The sequence below is a fragment of the Arctopsyche grandis genome, chromosome 12 (genome assembly GCF_051622035.1).
Source record: "Arctopsyche grandis isolate Sample6627 chromosome 12, ASM5162203v2, whole genome shotgun sequence".
Classification (NCBI taxonomy): Eukaryota; Metazoa; Arthropoda; class Insecta; order Trichoptera; family Hydropsychidae; genus Arctopsyche; species Arctopsyche grandis.
Genome location: NC_135366.1, coordinates 20,561,304 through 20,581,992, shown reverse-complemented (window position 1 = coordinate 20,581,992; position 20,689 = coordinate 20,561,304). Strand labels below are relative to the sequence as shown.

At 35.7% G+C, this 20,689-nt stretch overlaps 2 protein-coding genes across 6 annotated transcripts; one reads left to right on the top strand and one right to left on the bottom strand.

Annotated features, from left to right (window-relative positions):
* Positions 1 to 118: 118 nt before the first annotated feature.
* On the top strand, positions 119 to 19,957 carry LOC143920499 (argininosuccinate synthase-like). Of its 5 annotated transcripts, XM_077443378.1 has the most exons (11): positions 553 to 1,002; positions 1,082 to 1,315; positions 17,875 to 17,945; positions 18,025 to 18,130; positions 18,207 to 18,367; positions 18,532 to 18,616; positions 18,714 to 18,859; positions 18,949 to 19,070; positions 19,145 to 19,388; positions 19,467 to 19,615; positions 19,691 to 19,957. In XM_077443378.1, the coding sequence occupies exons 1-11, from the start codon at positions 889 to 891 to the stop codon at positions 19,855 to 19,857; spliced, it is 1,599 nt and encodes a 532-aa protein (XP_077299504.1). In that variant the 5' UTR covers positions 553 to 888; the 3' UTR covers positions 19,858 to 19,957. The 5 variants fall into 5 exon arrangements, with proteins under 5 accessions (XP_077299503.1, XP_077299504.1, XP_077299507.1 ...); XM_077443381.1 differs by lacking the exons at positions 553 to 1,002; positions 1,082 to 1,315 and adding an exon at positions 17,091 to 17,207; XM_077443379.1 differs by lacking the exons at positions 553 to 1,002; positions 1,082 to 1,315 and adding an exon at positions 17,328 to 17,433.
* Positions 7,105 to 14,495, bottom strand: LOC143920501 (uncharacterized). The gene is made up of 2 exons (XM_077443382.1): positions 13,985 to 14,495; positions 7,105 to 8,721 (listed from the first exon to the last, which is right to left on the bottom strand). The coding sequence occupies exons 1-2, from the start codon at positions 13,988 to 13,990 to the stop codon at positions 8,359 to 8,361; spliced, it is 369 nt and encodes a 122-aa protein (XP_077299508.1). The 5' UTR covers positions 13,991 to 14,495; the 3' UTR covers positions 7,105 to 8,358.
* Positions 19,958 to 20,689: the final 732 nt, after the last annotated feature.

Genomic DNA, 20,689 nt, shown 5'->3' with positions numbered 1-20,689 from the left:
TTAGTGACGGCAAAGACTCATGGCACGTAATGCGCGTGTATATCTCCACGATGGTCAAAAAGACGGAAACGATACGTTGACGGAAAGGTATGAATAGAAGATAACGGATACTGTTGTAAGTGCGACGTGGCGTAAGCATGACGGACAGTACGAAAAGACCCATACAAAATGTACCAAAGAATACTTTTCGTACTGTCGGATACCTGTTGAAGTCGGTTCGTGCCGATTAGGTAAGACCCTAACTAGTGCTTCCTATTAGTCATGAATAATTTTGACGACTTTCAAGATGTTTATTTGAAAAATGTCTAGTATTTAAAACCCTTCCCGGTCCCTAAATCTAAAGGCTCGCATGTACCGCATGTCCGTGCGGCATAGTTTCACATTGAAGACTTCAATATTTCATTAATGTCTACAAATCACCTATAAATAAATCTCTTAAGTAATAATGACTTTTGTATTAAGCCAAATTTTAGCGTTAATATAAATACTGACCCTTCATATTTGAACACAGACCAAAAATTTAAACACCAAAAATACGGTAAACGGACTACTAGTCATATGTGAACCAGTCACAAGGCAACCGGTCGCTCTAGATCGGTCACACGTGATAACCCGTCACACTAAAACGTTCACATTTGACTAGTAATCACCGAACCAAAAATACAGACCAGAAAAGTGGACTTTTCTTGCCAACGTACAAATGCCTGGATTTTCCAGGAGAAAATGACGGCTGGCAACCCTAATTTTGACACCCAACAATCTAGAAACATCACTTGCATGTCAGCCTAGGAAGATCCTCAACTCAAAACGTCTTAAGCATCTACATCTAGGCATCCATCGTCCACTATCCACTCTCCAGGAGTTTGTGCTTCTCCCTCCCAAGAAGCGATGGAGTGCAGACTTTGTCTCTGCTCTGCTCCAGCAGGGTCCTTCGTCTCCATCCATGACAACCCTCATCCACCGCTTTTGGTGCAACGCATTTGGACCTGCTGTCAGCTGCGGGTCAGTTACGTTACACTTCAACAATCGCTATTGTTAATTCGCTACTCCTCGTAATTGTCAATACCTTTCACATTTGCAGGTTAGGAAAGGTGACCATCTGCCAGATATGATATGCCTTTCCTGTGTCAACAATCTGGAATTCTTCGACAGCTTTCGAAACGCTTGTTTTCAGAATGACACAACGTCGAGGGTGAAATTAGACAAGTATTTGATGGTCAAGTCGGAGGAAGTTTTGCTGGAAGATTTAATATGGGAAGATAAGTTGGGCGCTGATCGGCCACCCAACATTTCTAGTTCACCAGACGATGGCGAGGTAAGTAAATAGAATTCGAGTGCTTTAGATCAATTCTTAACCGTTTGCCCGCGGCCGTCTTCTATGGAAGCTTTGGGCGACAAGTCTGTAGCGCGGCTGTCTTCCATAGAATTTCTGAACTTTGCACAGGATTTTCAGGCTTATATGCGCCTATTTCAACTGTTTTAAGGTTCAAAATTGGTTGAATTTCATCTATTCAATTTGCTTAAAATGAATATATTACCAGTCAAAAATTAGTTTTTTATGGAACCATACTGAAACTTCGTTTATGTGACGTCAGTTCTTCATACAATTATGAAGAATGATAATTTGACAATTAATCCAAAACTACGAGATATATTATGTTTTTTATTGTTTAAAATGATACTTTATGTGTTAATTAACGTATCTGGTTACTTGAGTAAATATTAAAATCTGTATTTGAGGTCGAAAACTCGATTGCCAAATTCGCGAAAAAGGTACAGTTACAGGTACAGGGCTTGTTCGCCATATTTATTGCCGCGGGCAAAGGGTTACCGAAACATTCAGTTAATCGAAAATATAAATTCGCATGTAAAATAATCACACTATAAAAAAGTTACACGTGTTACGTGTGAATAACGTTTGGTTTATTTTTTAGACCCTTGGAAGAAAAATTACTTTGAGGGATAATATGGCAGCAATAATAGATACCAATAGACACACTCTAGCGGAAGAATTACCATTTCGAAAATCTTTCGATAAGATGTGCTCCACAAATTCTAAATTGGACCATAAAATAGATTTCCAACACAAATTGTTTACTCATAAAAACAATCTTGTGACACAGAAAAACTCGGATACCCGAAGAAAGTCGCATGCTTGTGAAATCTGTTTAAAATCTTTTAACAGAAAAGATAATCTAAATGTACACATGAAAGTTCACAGTGGGGTAAAGTCATACAAATGTGACTCTTGCTTAAAATCATTCCGTAGAAAATGTGAACTCGGTTTACATGTAATTATTCATACTGGGGTAAAGCCATACAAATGTGACATTTGTTCAAAAACATATGCTACGAAACGAAATCTTAGTGCACATATGGGTATTCATTCTGTGGTAAAGCCGCACAAATGTGACTTTTGTTTAAAATCATTCCTTAAAAAATATTTACTCAGTGCACATATGGGTATTCATACTGGGGTAAAGCCACACAAATGTGACATTTGTTCAAAAGCATTCTTCACAAAATCACACCTCAATTCACATTTAGGTATTCATAGTGGAGTAAAATCGCACAAATGTGACATTTGTTTAAAAGCATTCCGTAGAAAATGGGAACTCGGTGCACACGTGGCTATTCATACTGGGGTAAAGCCACACAAATGTGACATTTGTTCAAAAACATATGCTGCGAAACAAAGTCTTAGCGGACATATGGCTATTCATACTGGCGTCAAGCCACACAAATGTGACATTTGTTCAAAAACATTTACTACGAAACGAAATCTTAGTGAACATATGATTATTCATACCGGGGTAAAGCCACACAAATGTGATATTTGTTCAAAAACATATACTATGAAACGAAATCTCAATGCACATATGAGTATTCACACTGGGGTAAAGCCACACAAATGTGACATTTGTTCAAAAACATATGCTGCGAAACAAAGTCTTAGTGAACATATGATTATTCATACTGGGGTCAAGCCACACAAATGTGACATTTGTTCAAAAACATATGCTGCGAAACAAAGTCTTAGCGAACATATGGCTATTCATACTGGGGTCAAGCCACACAAATGTGACATTTGTTCAAAAACATTTACTGCGAAACGATATCTTACTTTACATATGGTTATTCATACTGGGGTAAAGCCACACAAATGTGACATTTGTTCAAAAACATATACTATGAAACGAAATCTTAATGCACATATGAATATTCACACTGGGGTCAAGCCACACAAATGTGACATTTGTTCAAAAACATATGCTGCGAAACAAGGTCTTAGCGAACATATGGCTATTCATACTGGGGTCAAGCCACACAAATGTGACATTTGTTCAAAAACATTTACTGCGAAACGATATCTTAGTTCACATATGGTTATTCATACTGGGGTAAAGCCATACAAATGTGACATTTGTTCAAAAACATATACTAAGAAACGAAAACTTACTGCACATATCAATATGCATAGTGGGGTAAAGTCACAAAAATAGAAATTAGAAATAATACAAAAAAAAAATAAAAATAGAAAGTCATTTTGGTCCCATTGTATTTCATAAAATTCAAATTTTTTTTGGCTTTTTTTGTATTCAGATTAAAAGTATGTACACAGGGAAGCACTCAGTGATTTTTATTTCCAAAATAATAAGGGTAACATGAAAAAATTACGATTTTTGTAAAAGAACGTATCCTTAAAACAAATATCCTTTGTAAGCGAAATTGCCTTGGAAGTTCTCTTCTCATTTCCTTCAACTTACCTCTGCCAAATTGACTTTTCCTCCATGCGCATTATTTTTTTAGTCATCGAATCTAGCGTCCAATACTTTCCAAATACTACGTCTGCATTTGTAAATGCAGCAGTAGTACTGGTTCGTTCGTCAGACGTGTAGATGTATGTACTGTTATGTACCTTCCTTATCATTAACAGTCATCATCATCAAGAATGCCGATCAACACGTGCAGAAGTCAAAGGCAGCGACCCCTTCGAATATTCCAGAAGGACGGGTTCAATGATCGATCGTTAAAACAATCTATAAACCCCACGTGTAGGATGCACGCGCTCGAAATTAGGTCAACAAATGAACCCATAAAAACCACGAACTACGTCCAGGCGAATGAACCCAAGGTAATAAAATCGTGCCTTTAATTTAGGTCAGCGCATGGCCCCATTCTCAAACTAATTGCGTCCTGGCACTGAACCCATAAAAACCCGAACAAAACCCACGGCACATTGAACCGAGCACGCGCCTCGAATATAGGTCAAACGCGTGTACCCAAAGAACAAAGAACAACGAGTACATATGTCCGATATTAGGTCAACATACGTCCAGAGAACAAAGAGTGCCACGTGTCCTAAAAAAGTATATAAACCAATACTTCCGACCCAACATTAGACATTATCCTCCTGGAGACCGACCAGCATACTTCTCCGCAGAAACCGACCAGCATACTTCTCCGCAGAAACCGACCAGCATACTTCTCCGCAGAAACCGACCAGCATACTTCTCCGCAGACAGTATTCCCCTGGAGTCTGACCAGCATACTTCTCCGAAGAGTGAACTTCTGGAGCTGAACCAGACCATTTCTCCGAAGCTCCAACCTCTTCGTATCAAAAGGATCCACTACTGATGGAAGCAACCAGCTCTACCGCACTTGACGGAAATAGCCCTCATCACATTTCGTCAACCATCGGTCTACAAGCACTATGACCCGCTGACAAATGTTCCGCAAGCGGTGAAAATCAGCACTCGAATACTTTTCGCGACAGTGAAAAGTTCTACGTGTCTCATTAAATTATCCATAATCTCGTTTCTTCGAATATATGTAAGAAAATTGTAACGTTTTAATATTAAATAAAACTACGAGATATATTGTTTTTTATTGTTTAAAATAATACTTTATGTGTAAATTAACGTATCTGGTTACTTGAGTAAATATTAAAATCTGTATTTAAGGTCGAAAACTCGATTGCCGAATTCGCGAAAAAGGTACAGTTACAGGTACAGGGCTTGTTCGCCATATTTATTGCCGCGGGCAAAGGGTTACCGAAACATTCAGTTAATCGAAAATATAAATTCGCATGTAAAATAATCACACTATAAAAAAGTTACACGTGTTACGTGTGAATAACGTTTGGTTTATTTTTTAGACCCTTGGAAGAAAAATTACTTCGAGGGATAATATGGCAGCAATAATAGATACCAATAGACACACTCTAGCGGAAGAATTACCATTTCGAAAATCTTTCGATAAGATGTGCTCCACAAATTCTAAATTCGACCATAAAATAGATTTCCAACACAAATTGTTTACTCATAAAAACAATCTTGTGACACAGAAAAACTCGGATGCCCGAAGAAAGTCGCATGCTTGTGAAATCTGTTTAAAATCTTTTAACAGAAAAGATAATCTAAATGTACACATGAAAGTTCACAGTGGGGTAAAGTCATACAAATGTGACTCTTGCTTAAAATCATTCCGTAGAAAATGTGAACTCAGTTTACATGTAATTATTCATACTGGGGTAAAGCCATACAAATGTGACATTTGTTCAAAAACATATGCTACGAAACGAAATCTTAGTGCACATATGGGTATTCATACTGGGGTAAAGCCACACAAATGTGACATTTGTTCAAAAGCATTCTTCACAAAATCACACCTCAATTCACATTTAGGTATTCATAGTGGAGTAAAATCGCACAAACCATCCGATTACAGATTCAACAGTGAATAACTATTCAGACTAAATGTATTGTTGCGTTGGGGTGGGTGGAGGATAAGTAAAAGGCCAACAGTCGTTTCACAGCATTTATTGATGATAAAGGAGTTACACACACTGTCACTGCTCCGTCCAGAATGAATTATATCGCCTACGTACCGCCTTATAAAGGGTAGATCTCTCAGGACGCCTAATCTGTTTACCTGTTGTATAGTCACGTATTCGGATATGTATTTCCAAGATAATGGGTCTTCCCGTACCGATTCTGAGAACTAACTAATAACGGTCATTGTTTAGGCTAAATGCACTTAGAGTCCAGATATAATCTTTGGAAGTAAGTGCATGCATTTAGTTAACCGATAACAGATATCCGTTGGTCTAAGTACAATTCGCTCAATCCATGGCGTACGTAACAGTATTTTATAACATTATTAACAAAGTAAACCTTCAACTTAAAAGTCGCTTTCAAGGAATGCAGTCAGTGAAAAACTATTTCAGTTTTCTTAATATTGTTGCGTGGGCGTGAAGAGGGGGTTTCCAGAATCGGAGAGAAAGACGCAGGAGCGTTGTAGAAGGTGTTTATTCGTGTGCTCGCGTCGGCGCTCCAGGTCGGAATGGTTTCCAGACCGAGAGCGCCCCATATTTATACCCGTTGGGCACAACACACATACATACATACACATGTAAACTATTGGTCGATGAGTGGGGCGATCCCATTGGCCGTTACATACGGCTCATTCATTCGGCGAGGACATTTTGGCGCGAACGAAAGATCAGGTGATTAGCGCTCGTAAGCCATCGGTCCACGAGCGCCACCCACCTAATCTTTACGTTACAATATTATGAATTCATCATAATTAAAATATTTTAGAAAATTGTTTAAAATTAATGAAAAAATATCCAGAAGTTTTCTCAGTTCAATTTGATGACTAGTTCATTCAAGTACTTTCATTATTGAAAAACGATTTCACTGAAAACATGACCATAAAACAATTTTCATAATTACTTATAACAAAATACAGTTGTTTTGAAAGTGAATTTTCGGAAGCTTATGTCGTGTTTATGTTATTTTTTACTTTACCAATAACAGTGGCGAGTATTGAAAGATTTTTCAGTAAATTAAAAATGATTAAAAACAACGAAAGAAACACTATCGGACAATCCAGACAAAACAATCTTGAATTGTTGGCCATTGAACATAAATAAGCGGCAAATTTTAATAAGTGATTATGAAAGCAAGAAAGGAAAATTAAAATTGGTGAGATTATTTCTAAAATATTTTATTATTTATTATTTATTATGTAAAATATGTACATAAACTTATTTCATTTCGTATTTGAAAAAAATATCAAGGGGCCTGGAAAAGACTTCGATAATGGTTTGATGTAGTTTATTGAAATGTAAAATCTGCACGTGGATATGGTTCAGCGGAGCGTACGAGAACACAACTTCTCCGTACGCCGTCTTTTCGCTGACTACCCGACCGTAGCGTTCTTCCGCTTGGGTCGACACTACTGCCAACTCGTCAATAATGCCAATCGACAATCAGTTAATAAGACTGTTTGCCATACGTCATTATAAAAGTCGGAACATAGTCCCACATAGGAAAACTGTTGAACAATACAGTTATTCTACAGAGTTACAGCATTACTGACGAGTCGTTTACAATAACTCATAGCTCTTAAGATAATTAAATAGAGGGTGAATAATGAAACCTTTGCCTCATCCAGTGTGAGGATAAAATCAATTTATTGGTTCAGTAATATTTCAACTTATAGGTATACCTCTGGTGAATGTTATTTCTATTTACATTAAAATTTTTGAAATCTCCTTTGAAGCTGTGAATAAGCATTACAAGATAAGTTTACTTTAAAGAAGAGAGAGTGGACTGTATATGGTTTAACTTAAGCATTCCTCATCTTGATGTTAACTTAGACAATACAATGTTGACACTATTACAGTTGTCAATACAGATCAGCTATTACCGATCAACTAAACTTGATTAGTGAGTGTAATGCTCCTAAGTTAACTTGATTTCATCAACAAGTAACACAAACATTGCTAAATTACAAGTAAATTGGAAAGTCATTCATTCATTCCTACAAGCAGGAAATGAAGGCGAACTATGATTATAGATGTCTCTACGTTAAACATTGAAATGTTCAGTATTATAATATTTACTTATTCTATGATTCACATAGATACTATAAACAGTAAGAGTTAACTTATGTTTTCATAACAAGAAACATAAGACCTGCGGATGACTCCCGGCAGGTTATAATTAAGTAGACATGAAGTACTTTAAGATGCTCCATTAAGTTTGACTTGGAGACTAACATTAACGAATCATGAATATAATTTTAACTGTCAAATTTGAACAGTTTATTTTAAACTCGGATATAATCCTTCCGAGTGATGACATGAGACAAGTCTTATATTATAAAGACAAAATGATTAGATTAAATTCGGAGATATATACTGCCGAATGTTAAAATGAAAATAGCTTAAATTATACACACAACACAATTAAAGTGAATTACGGAGTACTACTATTAACATTGAATGATTTAAACTCATGATTACATCTAATAAGTAATATGCGTTGGGGGTAGTGTCTTCGGGTTAAACTAAGCTACCGAAGTTGACGGAATTGAAGCTGCTGTTTCTCCTCCCTCTTGCTGATCTTCCTTCCTGTCAAGTGGTCCTTGTGGTAGAATCGGCAATGGCGCCACTAGATGACTGGACCGACGAAACTCTCCGCTGGCAGTAAAGACGTCGACGACTCGAACTCTGCCATCTGGTCCGGGATACAATTTAGTGACTCGACCCAAGACCCATCGGGTTGGCAGCATGTGTTCCTCCTTTAACAGGACCATTTGACCCACACTCAGATTGTTGCTCGAGTCCTTCTTCCATTTGTGTCGTAACTGCAAAGAATGTAAATATTCCGCCGACCAACGTTTCCAAAATGCTGCTGTGGTCAATTGTATCTGAAGCAGATTGGCATGGACATTAGTGTTATATTTAACCTCCATTGGAAGAGCGAGTAAGGATCTGCCAATTAAGAAATGTCCAGGTGTGAGGGGTAAAAGGTCTAGTGGATCCGATGACAAGGGACTAAGAGGACGGGAATTCATGCAAGCTTCTATTTGAGTCAATACCGTACAAAATGATTCGAAATTTAAGGTGGTGGCCTTTAACACCTTGTTTAAATGAATTTTCATGGATTTAACCGCTGCTTCCCACAGCCCTCCCATGTGAGGCGCCCTTGGCGGGTTAAACTTCCAACGAATCCCTTCGGAGGCTACATACCGTAGTAGCTTCTCCTCATGAGGACGTTCGTAAATTAATTTTACTAAATTAACGAGTTCACGACTTGCACCGACAAAATTAGTAGCATTGTCGGAATATATCGTATTGGGCCTGCCACGTCTGGCTACGAATCTTCTTAAACAATTTAAGAAATTTGAACTCGTTAAGTCTCCGACAAGTTCCAAGTGAACTGCCTTACTGGAAAAACACACAAAGACACAAACGTAACCCTTAATTATCTTAGAATTCTTATTGCAACCACTCTTCACAGGAAAAGGTCCTGCGAAGTCTATCCCCGCATGACTGAAAGGAAAATTCGCAGTGGTACGTTCAAGCGGGAGTAATCCCATTAATCTATTGTGTGACAGTGGTTTATTTCTGAAACAAATGACACATGAACGCACCACTCCTTTGACAGTATTATGTCCGGCCAATGGCCAATAGGTCTGCCGCAATAACGACAGTAAGGCTTGAGTACCCAAGTGAATATATTTCAAGTGTGCATCTCGGACAATCATGTGTGTAAGTTTATGCTTATTTGACAAGATAATGGGTGACGTTGATAGAGTTGTTCCCAGAGGAAGTCTACTTCCAACACAAATTAAATTCTCATGGAATAGAGGGGACAATTTAGCTAATTTACTGCTACTGGGAATTGGATGTCCCTTGCTCAGCAAATGATATTCCAATGGAAATGATTCCATTTGCGATAACCTAATCAAATTATTTAAAGCATCTTTTAATTCTAAAGCGGACGGTTCGTTATTTTCTTTAACGTTTAATTGTTTATTCCTTAGTGGCCGACGAACATATGATAAAACTCGAAGGAGTCTTGGAAGATGAGAATATTTATCTATCCAATTATTTTCCCTCACAAGGGTAGCGTTAGTGACTACCCTTCTCTCTGGAAGATCTATTGTGATCTCAGGAGGTCTTCGAGGCCATCGTGATTCATCTAATTTCAACCAACTAGGGCCGTCCCACCATAACGAATTATGATTTAATTCTGATGGTTGAGTCCCTCGAGAAATTAAATCTGCTGGATTGTCTGTAGAGGAGACATGGTACCACTCAATGGGTTGAGATATTGATTGGATTTCGGCCACTCGATTGGCAACGAAGGTAGTCCATTTACATGACTCTCCCCTAATCCAATGCAATGCGACGGTTGAATCCGTCCAATAATATTTTTCATTAATATGAATTGTTAATTGGTCTATTGTTGACTTCATTAACTTTGATAATAACATAGCGGAGCACAGCTCTAAACGCGGAATAGTTACAAAACTGAGCGGAGCGACTCTCGAACGAGAACACACAAGATGACATTTGGAATTTCCCAATTGATCAGTACATTTTACATAAATACAAGCACCATAAGCTTTCTCGGATGCGTCACAAAATCCGTGTGCCTGTATATTAATGGCATTATTTAGTATTATCAATCTAGGAATTTTTTAAAGTTTCATGACTGTATTGGATAATTGACAATCCTTCCATTTTTTGAAGATTGTCTGAGGAATGAGTTCAATAAGTTTTAATAAAAATAAATTTAACCAATCTGATTGGACACTAGGTCCCACCATCAAAATATTATTTAGTGAGATATTGGACGTTGTCTTTGCGGACGCATCAAAAACTACACGATATTTAGTGGTAAGGCTAGACTCCTTAACTACGACGTGATGAGGTGAATAACAATGAACCTCATGTGCCTCCGGAGGTTCACACTCTGACATATGTCCTGAATTTATATACTCTTCTAAAACTTTATTGTATTCCATTTTTAAATTATTATTGGCTAAAAAACGTCTTTCCAAAGTTTTGTGTCTTTTCTCCGCAATGTGCAATGAACTTCCTAATACTACCGGGGAATTTTTATATGGTAAAGCTACACAAAATCTACCGTTTTTATCTCGTGATGTGTGTGCTTGGAAATGTTCCTCACATCTTTTCTCCTCAAGAGATTGATGTTTTACAATAGGAACCTGGTCTATCATCCAAAAGTTTTGAATGTGACTGTCTAATTGACTTAAGCCTATGTGGCTCTTCCCTGGAGCATTATTTACCTCGGGATATGGACCAACTATTGTCCATCCGAATTCGGTATCCTTTAAGATAGGCATACCTTTTCCTAACTGGATGGTTCCTGCTTTCATAGCATGAACGCAAATCTCGGCGCCGAGCAATAAATCGATTGGCGTCGGTTTATTCCAAAGGGGATCTGATAACTTGATTCCCGCTGGTATTGAAATTAACTGTTGATCCAGTTTCACAGTTGGAATTTCGCCAGTAATTTCTGGTAATACCAAACACAACACTTTGGTTGAGTAATTAGTGGTTGAAGACCTTATGGTCACCTTGGTGATGTGACGAATGCTACTTTCTTGATTAGCGATACCTACAATTTTTTGAGAGATTTTCTCTAACTTGAAGTTATTCTTCTTAGCGAAAGATGTGGTAACATAGTTGACTTGTGAGCCGGAATCTAATAATGTGCGACCCTTAACGACCGTTCCATTGGACGTTATAATGTCTACTTGTACCGTGGGTAAAATTATCTCCCTTTGAGAGAAATAAGTAGAATGAGCATTAATTGACTTCCTTCCCGTATTATTTGAACTAAATGTATCGTCCTGATGCAACAAAGTATGATGGTTTTGTTTGCACCTTAAGCAATTATAGTTAGACTTGCAATTTGTTATCTTATGCGATGAATTTAAACATTTAAAACACATGTTATTAGATTTAACGAATTCATTTCTTTCCAAACTGGATTTTGCTTTGAATTTATCACATTTGCCTATGAAATGATTATTTCGACAAAATGCACATGCGTTTACCTTACTTGATGGGTTTTTATTCGCGACATGAGTTCTCCTGATTCGTTGACGGTTATGAGGGAATTCTTTCACCGTAATTACAGATGCAGTAGATTGTAATACGTTACATCTATTCTGCAGAAACGTTTCTAACTTCTCGTACGGTGGCATTTCTCTGTCAACCAGAGATGTTTCCCAGTCCTTTAATAAACTAAATGGTAATTTCCTTAGAACTAAACATGTTACCCATGGATCTAAAATTTCTCTCGCGTAACCCAATGATTCAATGTTTTTAATACACACCGTTACCTTATTTAATAGATCTCTCAATTCGATATGTGATTCCTTTGTGATTAATTTTAAGTCACAAAGTGAGTTGATCCTAGTTTTAAGATTAAGTCTTGGTAAATTGTATTGCTTGTCTAAAATACTCCACGTTATTTCATAATTGTCTGAGCTAATATCTAACCCTGATACAGCTGCTAAAGCGGGACCGAGTAATGATTGATGCAAATATAGTAATTTCGTGACATTCGAATATTCCGTTTTGTTTCCTATTATATTCTTAAAAGCTTGTTGAAATGATTGCCATTCAGATGGATCTCCCTGAAATGTGGGAATAGTCAACGTCGGTAACTTATCTCTAGCAAATTTAATTGTTGTTTGCTCTACTTTTAGTTGATTATTTTGAATGGATTGTCTATCTAATGTCGCTTTAAGATTTTGAATTGTCATTGAAATCATGTCGAACTCTTCGTCTATTTGATCCGCCTGCTCTATATCTGTGAGGTTGTCTAAATACTCATAATGGAGTTTATGGAAATAGTCGTATGCTTTTTCAATAATTTGATACTGTCCTTCATTTATTTCGGAGGTTCTTTCTATTTTTCCCTTTAGTCTTTTTAACGCGCCCGAATACCTTAATTCTATTGACGCCATTGTAACTTCTACTTTATTTTCCTTCGCTAATATTTCTATCGATTGAGTCTGACTTCGAGTCTGATGTATTCTAGAGCTTGACCTGTCTCTAATAAGTTCTACGTCCCTAGTTGGATTTCGACCTTTATGCGACTTGGAAGTCGAAGCTTCTATTTCCTCGTTTTCAGCACTTGACATTTATTTCAGAAAGTTGCACTATTTCGTCTCATAATACAGTTATTCTCTACTATAGCTGTCAATTGAACTATTCGTAGAGATAAGGTAATAATATTCAATAATTAACCGTGAATCTTAATATTCTACTTTAACTATTATCACCAGAATCTATCCAACATATTTTGGAAGAAATAACAACCCTAAATTGGTGGGTGCTTGATTTAAACCACTTTGGGGCTACAAGTCTTGTGATTTATTTTAAATCACCACTGTTTCATCACACATTATGAAACAAAGAGATCTACCGATGTATGAATATACCGGTATGTACTTGATTTAATCCACTTTGGGGCTACAAGTCTTGTGATTTATTTTAAATCACCACTGTTTCATCACACATTATGAAACAAAGAGATCTACCGATGTATGAATATACCGGTACGTACTTGGTTTAAGCCACTTTGGGGCTACAAGTGTAATTCCACATTTATCGTGGAGGGGGGGGGGGAGGATGTTTCTACACACATTAAGAAACAAATAGATCTACCGATGTATGAATATACCGGTATGTACTTGGTTTAAGCCACTTTGGGGCTACAAGTATAATTCCACATTTATCGTGGAGGGGGGGGGGGGGAGGATGTTTCTACACACATTAAGAAACAAATAGATCTACCGATGTATGAATATACCGGTATGTACTTGGTTTAAGCCACTTTGGGGCTACAAGTATAATTCCACATTTATCGTGGAGGGGGGGGGGGAGGATGTTTCTACACACATTAAGAAACAAATAGATCTACCGATGTATGAATATACCGGTATGTACTTGCTTTAAACCACTTTGGGGCTACAAGTATAATTCCCCACGTGCTTTGCTAATTTTACACTACATCTGATTTTACACTTTTAATACGAAATTCGATGCGACCGATGAAACATTCCTTCGTAGCGCGATATTATTTTATACAATCGCGTTAATTAATTGTTATACTTTAAAACATATTTTTAAAAACTGACCTACCCACATGATTGCCTTTTGAACAGATTGCCTGAGATTGAATATCCTTTACGATGTTTATGTGATCGTTCCGATAATTTTGGATTACCTCTGTGTCCCATGCGTCTTTGTAGGTTATGTTTTTATTTATATATTTTCTGCGTCCAATCACGCGGTCATGTACCTCTGTACATCAATCAATATATTGCTGAAATAGAAGCAAACATGTTATTAGTATTGGAAAGGTACGGATAGTAACAAAGGAACGATACCGATTTCTTAATTGACATCCATTTTTTCTCGACCACGTTTTTTCCTATTGGTTTGTCCGTTTGGTGTTGTGGCCTAGGTTACTGGTGTCCGGTTCGAAATGACCATCATGGAAAAGACTTCGATAATGGTTTGATGTAGTTTATTGAAATGTAAAATCTGCACGTGGATATGGTTCATCGGAGCGTACGAGAACACAACTTCTCCGTACGCCGTCTTTTCGCTGACTACCCGACCGTAGCGTTCTTCCGCTTGGGTCGACACTACTGCCAACTCGTCAATAATGCCAATCGACAATCAGTTAATAAGACTGTTTGCCATACGTCATTATAAAAGTCGGAACAGGGCCCTTGCGTAATATTTGCATCAGGGCCCAAAATTTTTAGCTACGCCACTGCTTGTAATAAAAATTCTGCATTATAATTGTAATTTGTAATTGGCCAGGAAGGCGCATTGGGGTTTACCTGTAAGGCAGCGGTTTCCAAACTTTATGCTTCTACGCCTCCCTAAAATATTTTTTTTTTCGCGCCTCCCTACCTTTTATTTTTTAATAGATATAATAATATAGACACGTTTTAAATAATAAACCTTTATTTAAAAATAAAATACTGAACTCTACAATAGACAGAATAATAAAAAGGTTTTGCTATAACATAAATTTATTCGAACACGTACATATATTTATTTTTATATTAAATTACTAATTAAACTACGTCTAATACATCAAAATTGAATGCGAAGGATGTTGTTGTTTATTGGCACAAAGTTTATCAAATCTTGGGGGCAATATGTAGAGTGCCACTCGTAACTCCTTTTCTACTATTAACCTGGCTCGATATTTGGTTTTCATTGCAGCTAGTGCCGAAAAGCCCGTTTCGCATAAATAAGACGTTACGAACGGTAGCAGCACTTGCATTTCTTTGCAATACAAAGATTCATACTCTCCACTAAGATTCATCCAAAATTCAATTATGGTTTCATTTTGAAACTTTTGTTTTAGTGAGCTATCGCATGATAATTCTGTCAATTTTTATTTTTCGATGGTTGTCAGCTCGAATTCGTCTTCTTCATTGTAGTTAAATGGATTCTGTATCCATAAAAACTTTGATAAATCAAGGTCTTTGAAATAATTGGAAAAATGCAGCACTAAAACATCCAAGTGGTCGGTAAAAATATTTTTACTTGCTTCAATATTGGCTGTGGCCCAGAAATCTTTGGAAAGTGAAAACCTATCCAACCCATTCTTTTGTAAATTTGATTTCCATAACTTTAATTTTTTAATGAAAGCTTTTCTTTGTCTTTTTGAACAAGTGGGTGTATTTGTGATCCCTGCATTGATTTATTTAAACCGCTCAATTTTCCAAAAACGTCAACCAAATAGCCAAGTTTAACAATAAAATTATCTTTCGTCCACAAATGTGCCTCTTCATGTTGGTTTTCTTCGAGAAAGGTTGCTATTTCTTCTTTGAGTTCAAACACCCTTTAGAATCATTTTTGCACGAGATTGCCAGCGAACTTCACAATAATACAAAAGTGAGGTATAGCTTCCATATCAGCACACAGCTTTGCAAACAGCCTTGCTCTCAAAGGACTATTCTTAATGTAGTTTATAATTTTTATAACTTTTGTAAAAATGCTGTTCAGTTCCTCGCTCATATTTTTTGACAATAGAGCTGCTCTGAGAATCATACAGTGTGTCCAGATAGCATGTGGTGCTTTCTTTTTGATCAATGCTTTAAGGCCTGCTTTGTGTGCGTACATTGAGTGAGCTCCGTCGGTACACAGTCCAATTATTATTTTATGTCGTTCACAACGCAATTATTTCACTTTATGTCGTTTTCTTCAACAAAACTGTCAAAAAAAAAATTATATTAAAATTTTCAATGGATGTGGTCTTCCCAAGAATGTGTTTGCAAAATAATATATCTTCTAATATATTATTATCCGCGACATATCGAACATATTCAATTAAATGGCATTGCATCTTTAGCTAAAACAGAGCGTTTGCAAAGCTGCAATTTTTAAAATCTTCTTCTCCGGATAATATTTTATAGGAATTAAATCCTATATATAAAGACGGTAATCTGTGTGTGTGTGTGTGTGTCCCAACGCTCGCCGAACATAATGAACGAATCGATAAAAATCGATAAATTAATTTTTCGACGAGACGACTTTGTCGCGACTCGAACCGATCATCCCTCACTCAAATACCCTCTTATAGGTGTATTCAAGGTTGGGAGTTACGCCACGATCCAATTTGAAATTCTCCTTTTTTTTTTAAACATTAATTGAAAATTTTCGCTATCGCCATATAAAAATACGTAATAAAATTATTTTATTTAGCGAGGTTTTGAACCATTTTTTTTATATATTTATTTTTAATTAAATTGAAATTAAAATCCGCCGGGAATCGAACCTCGGACCCTCCGATTTGTGCCAAACGCGATGTGCTCACGAGCCCGCGCCGCATGCCATATCCTTGCCCAGGATACGGGTTGTAAATACACAGCATATGAATATGCACTTAATTTGTGTTGTGTAATAATAATATTCAACGTTACGAGGTCAATGACCGTTTGTGTATAGTCGGAAAATTTTACGTTTTGTTAACTTAAATTAGCATTTTGTTAACGTTAACTTTAAGAATTGAAAATTATTACAAATAAAGAATTGAAAACTATCTATGAGAGTCCGGTTCCGGTTCCGGATTTTTTTTTAGGTTTATACGAGTATATAATAATTTTATACCCGTGCGATGATGTTTCATCGGGCTATTCACTAGTGTATATATAAAAATGAAAGAAAAATAAACATTCATGCATTGAATTTTTACTGTTAAGCTACGATATGAAGTTTTATTTATCTGTAGATATTATGGTATGAAAATTATTTTTTTATTAAAAAGTTTTGGCGCCTCCCCTGGCAATAGTCCGCGCCTCCCCTGGGAGGCGCGCCTCCCAGTTTGGAAACCGCTGCTGTAAGGCCTTCTTGGTATATATGTAAAAATAAATAAATAATAAAAGCAACCACCGAGCCATACTGCTGGTTAGGTGTTGAAATAATAAAATCGTACGGATTAACAATGACATGAATACACGCCTATCGTAGCTAGATCCTACCTAGGCGTGTCGTACCGTTCCGTACTTTTGCGTGCATTTTTAATTTATTTCTGGTTTCATTACTTCAAAATGAAGCAAAATCTGGTAATTACATACATATACAAATTACAGTCAATTTATTTTTCTGTTTTTATCGATACGTAACGTTTTATATTTAACCTTAATATCAATTTTACTAAGGTTATCAAATGGAAAAATATTTGTCACGTTTAGCAATTAAAACAAATATTCTAAAACATATGAACAATACATTTAAATTTCCGGTGATATTGATAAATAAATGTATTCGGATTAGTTTGCCATGTAATATAAATCAACTTTCAATTTTCACCAAAAGCTTATGATTTAAACAAATTTGTAATAAAAATAAAATATTTCAATAAATGAACTTAGTAAATTCTATTTTAAAATAAATATTGAAGGAGTGCTGAACATTATATAATACAATATAATCAAAATGTTCGAACTTTATCGAGTGAACTAGCATAAAATTCATTATACGTTGATTTTCATTGTCAATTTTAGCTCAAGATGAATCAAGAACTGGTTGTTCTCGCATATTCTGGTGGATTGGATACAAGTTGTATCCTGAAATGGTATGCTTATTTGATTATGTTTTCGAATGAACTATAATAAAAAATACATTTCAAATGAGCCTTTATAATTTGAACACAGGTTACTCGACAAAGGTTTCCATGTGGTTTGTTATATGGCAAATGTTGGTCAAGATGAAGACTTTAAAGCAGCTCGCGAGAAAGCTTTGAATATTGGAGCTAAGGATGTAATCTCGACTGTTTACATATATTTAATGAATATATATGAAAATTTCATCAATACTGTTATTTTTTATTTTCTAGGTTGTAATAGATGACCGTCGACGAGACTTTGTTGAAAATTATATGTTGAAAGCTGTTCAAATGGGGCTATTATATGAGAATCGATATTTACTTGGAACATCTCTAGCTCGTCCATGTATTGCTGAAGGCCTCGTCAATACTGCTAAGTCTTTGAAAGCAAAGTATGTAAATGAGCAAATTATCACTATCCACAGTTGTTTGCTCTGCAATACAATTTGCCTGAAAATGTTGTCATTTGTTGCATTTTTCCAACTCCACCTCACTGAAAATTTTATTCATCTTAATCATAAATATCACATGAGTATGTATACATTTTTTATTTTAGATATGTTTCCCACGGGGCTACGGGAAAAGGAAATGATCAAGTGAGATTTGAATTAAGCGTGTATGCGTTGAGTCCAGAAACCAAGGTTCTTTTTTACTTTTTTTTCTTAGTAGAATCAACAATATTTACATTTTCTTTTATCCAAAAATAAAAAAAAATATTTAACAACATGATGATTTTAGGTGATTGCTCCATGGCGCGAAGAAGAGTTCTTCACTAGATTTTTAGGAAGACAAGATTTGATAAAATATGCTCAGCAGAATGGTATTTCAGTACCAGTCACTCCGAAAGAACCGTGGTCAATGGATGCTAACATCATGCATATCAGGTACATATATTATAATAATGATTTAAAAAACGTGCCTAATCTATTTATATTATATAAATAATTTAAATTAAAATATGATTTTAAATCAGTTATGAATCTGGGATACTTGAAGATCCTTCCCGTTCAGCACCAATCAATCTATTTCAAATGACTCGAAATCCTACTGACGCTCCAAACACTCCAGTTATGTTAGATGTTGTATTTAAAGATGGTAATTTATCAAATATATTTTATTATATATTGATAATACACACATTAAGACTTTACAATTATAACAAATCATAGGATTTCCGATCAAGGCTGTTATTTATAACAATTCTAAAACTACTGATGAAATTACCGATCCTTTAAAAATGGTTGAAGAACTGAATAAGCTGGGTGGAGAACATGGTGTTGGTAGAATAGATATTGTTGAAAATAGATTTATCGGGCTTAAGTCACGCGGCGTGTATGAAACTCCAGCTGGTACTATTTTGTTTGTTGCACATGAAGATTTGGAGGTTTATAGCCTTGATAAAGAAGTTCTCAGGTTTGGATAGTTTGAATTTAAAGCATTGACAATATTAAAGTAAAAAGTTTAATGAAATCATATATTTAAAAATTTCAGGTTGAAGAAATTATATCAAGACCGCATGTCTGATTTAGTGTATAATGGATTTTGGTTTTCCCCTGAAGTATATTTTGCAAAGCATTGCTTAGAATATTCTCAAAGTGGAGTCACTGGCTACGTAAAGCTACAATTATATAAAGGATCTGGTAAGTATTTTCTTAATATATGTTTAGTTAAATTAAAGTTTTTTTCAGATTAAGTAATTAAAAAACTATTTTCAGTGAGAGTATTGGCTAGAAAGAGTGATATTTCTCTATATAGTGAGCAATTGGTAAGTATGGATCAGCATGGAGGCTTGCGACCTGACCATGCTACTGGATTTATAAATATTCATGCAATACGCTTAAAAGAATTTTCAAGATTTTGTCAACAAAGTGGAAAAATGTAATTTATTCTATTCTACATATGTATGTATTTGCCTGTTGAATAAATAATTAAAATAAACAATAAACACTGTTGCTACTATTAGAATAATTCGTATTTAATTTAAAAAAAAAAATTCGGATGTGTCCAACCCATGTCTTTATCGATGTATTTGAGGAATATAAGAAGGTCACAAAACAAAATTCGATATTGAACCGTACAGACACATTCACACATACCGGCAGCATTATTCATAATAGCTGTATAATAATAATCATTATTCATAACTAATAGCTGTCACAGCATTTTAGATACAAATTAAGCGCAAATGTATGGAAACTTGCACAAGAAAAAATTTCTACTTCCGGTTGTCGGATTTTAAATAATTTAAAAGGTCAAAATAAAATAATGAAATATTGTATAAAAAAAAAAAAAGAATTTGGAGATTTTTGTATCGATGGTGCTCACACTGAAGAATCTATACAAGTTTGTGCTGAATGGTTTAAAAGTCACTGTAGGTTTGTAAAAATTTATTCAACATCATTGATAACATTTTTAATTTGAAGTGTTAAGTGAAATTTATAAATACATACACAAATAAATCTGTATGCAGTGGCGGACTGGCCATACAAGCGAACATGCCCGATGGCATGTGGGCCCCACTATCTGTTAGAAAATATGGGCCCTCAGTAAAATTAAATAACTTTTTAACTATTTATAGGATATTGCAACTTTGGGACCTAAAGTTTGGGTATTTCAACAAAACAAATTTCTTACGATATACACAAACAACTAATACCTGCTTTAACAGCCCAAGGATCGGTTAACTTTTTTTATTAGGCTCGAAATGTAAGTTT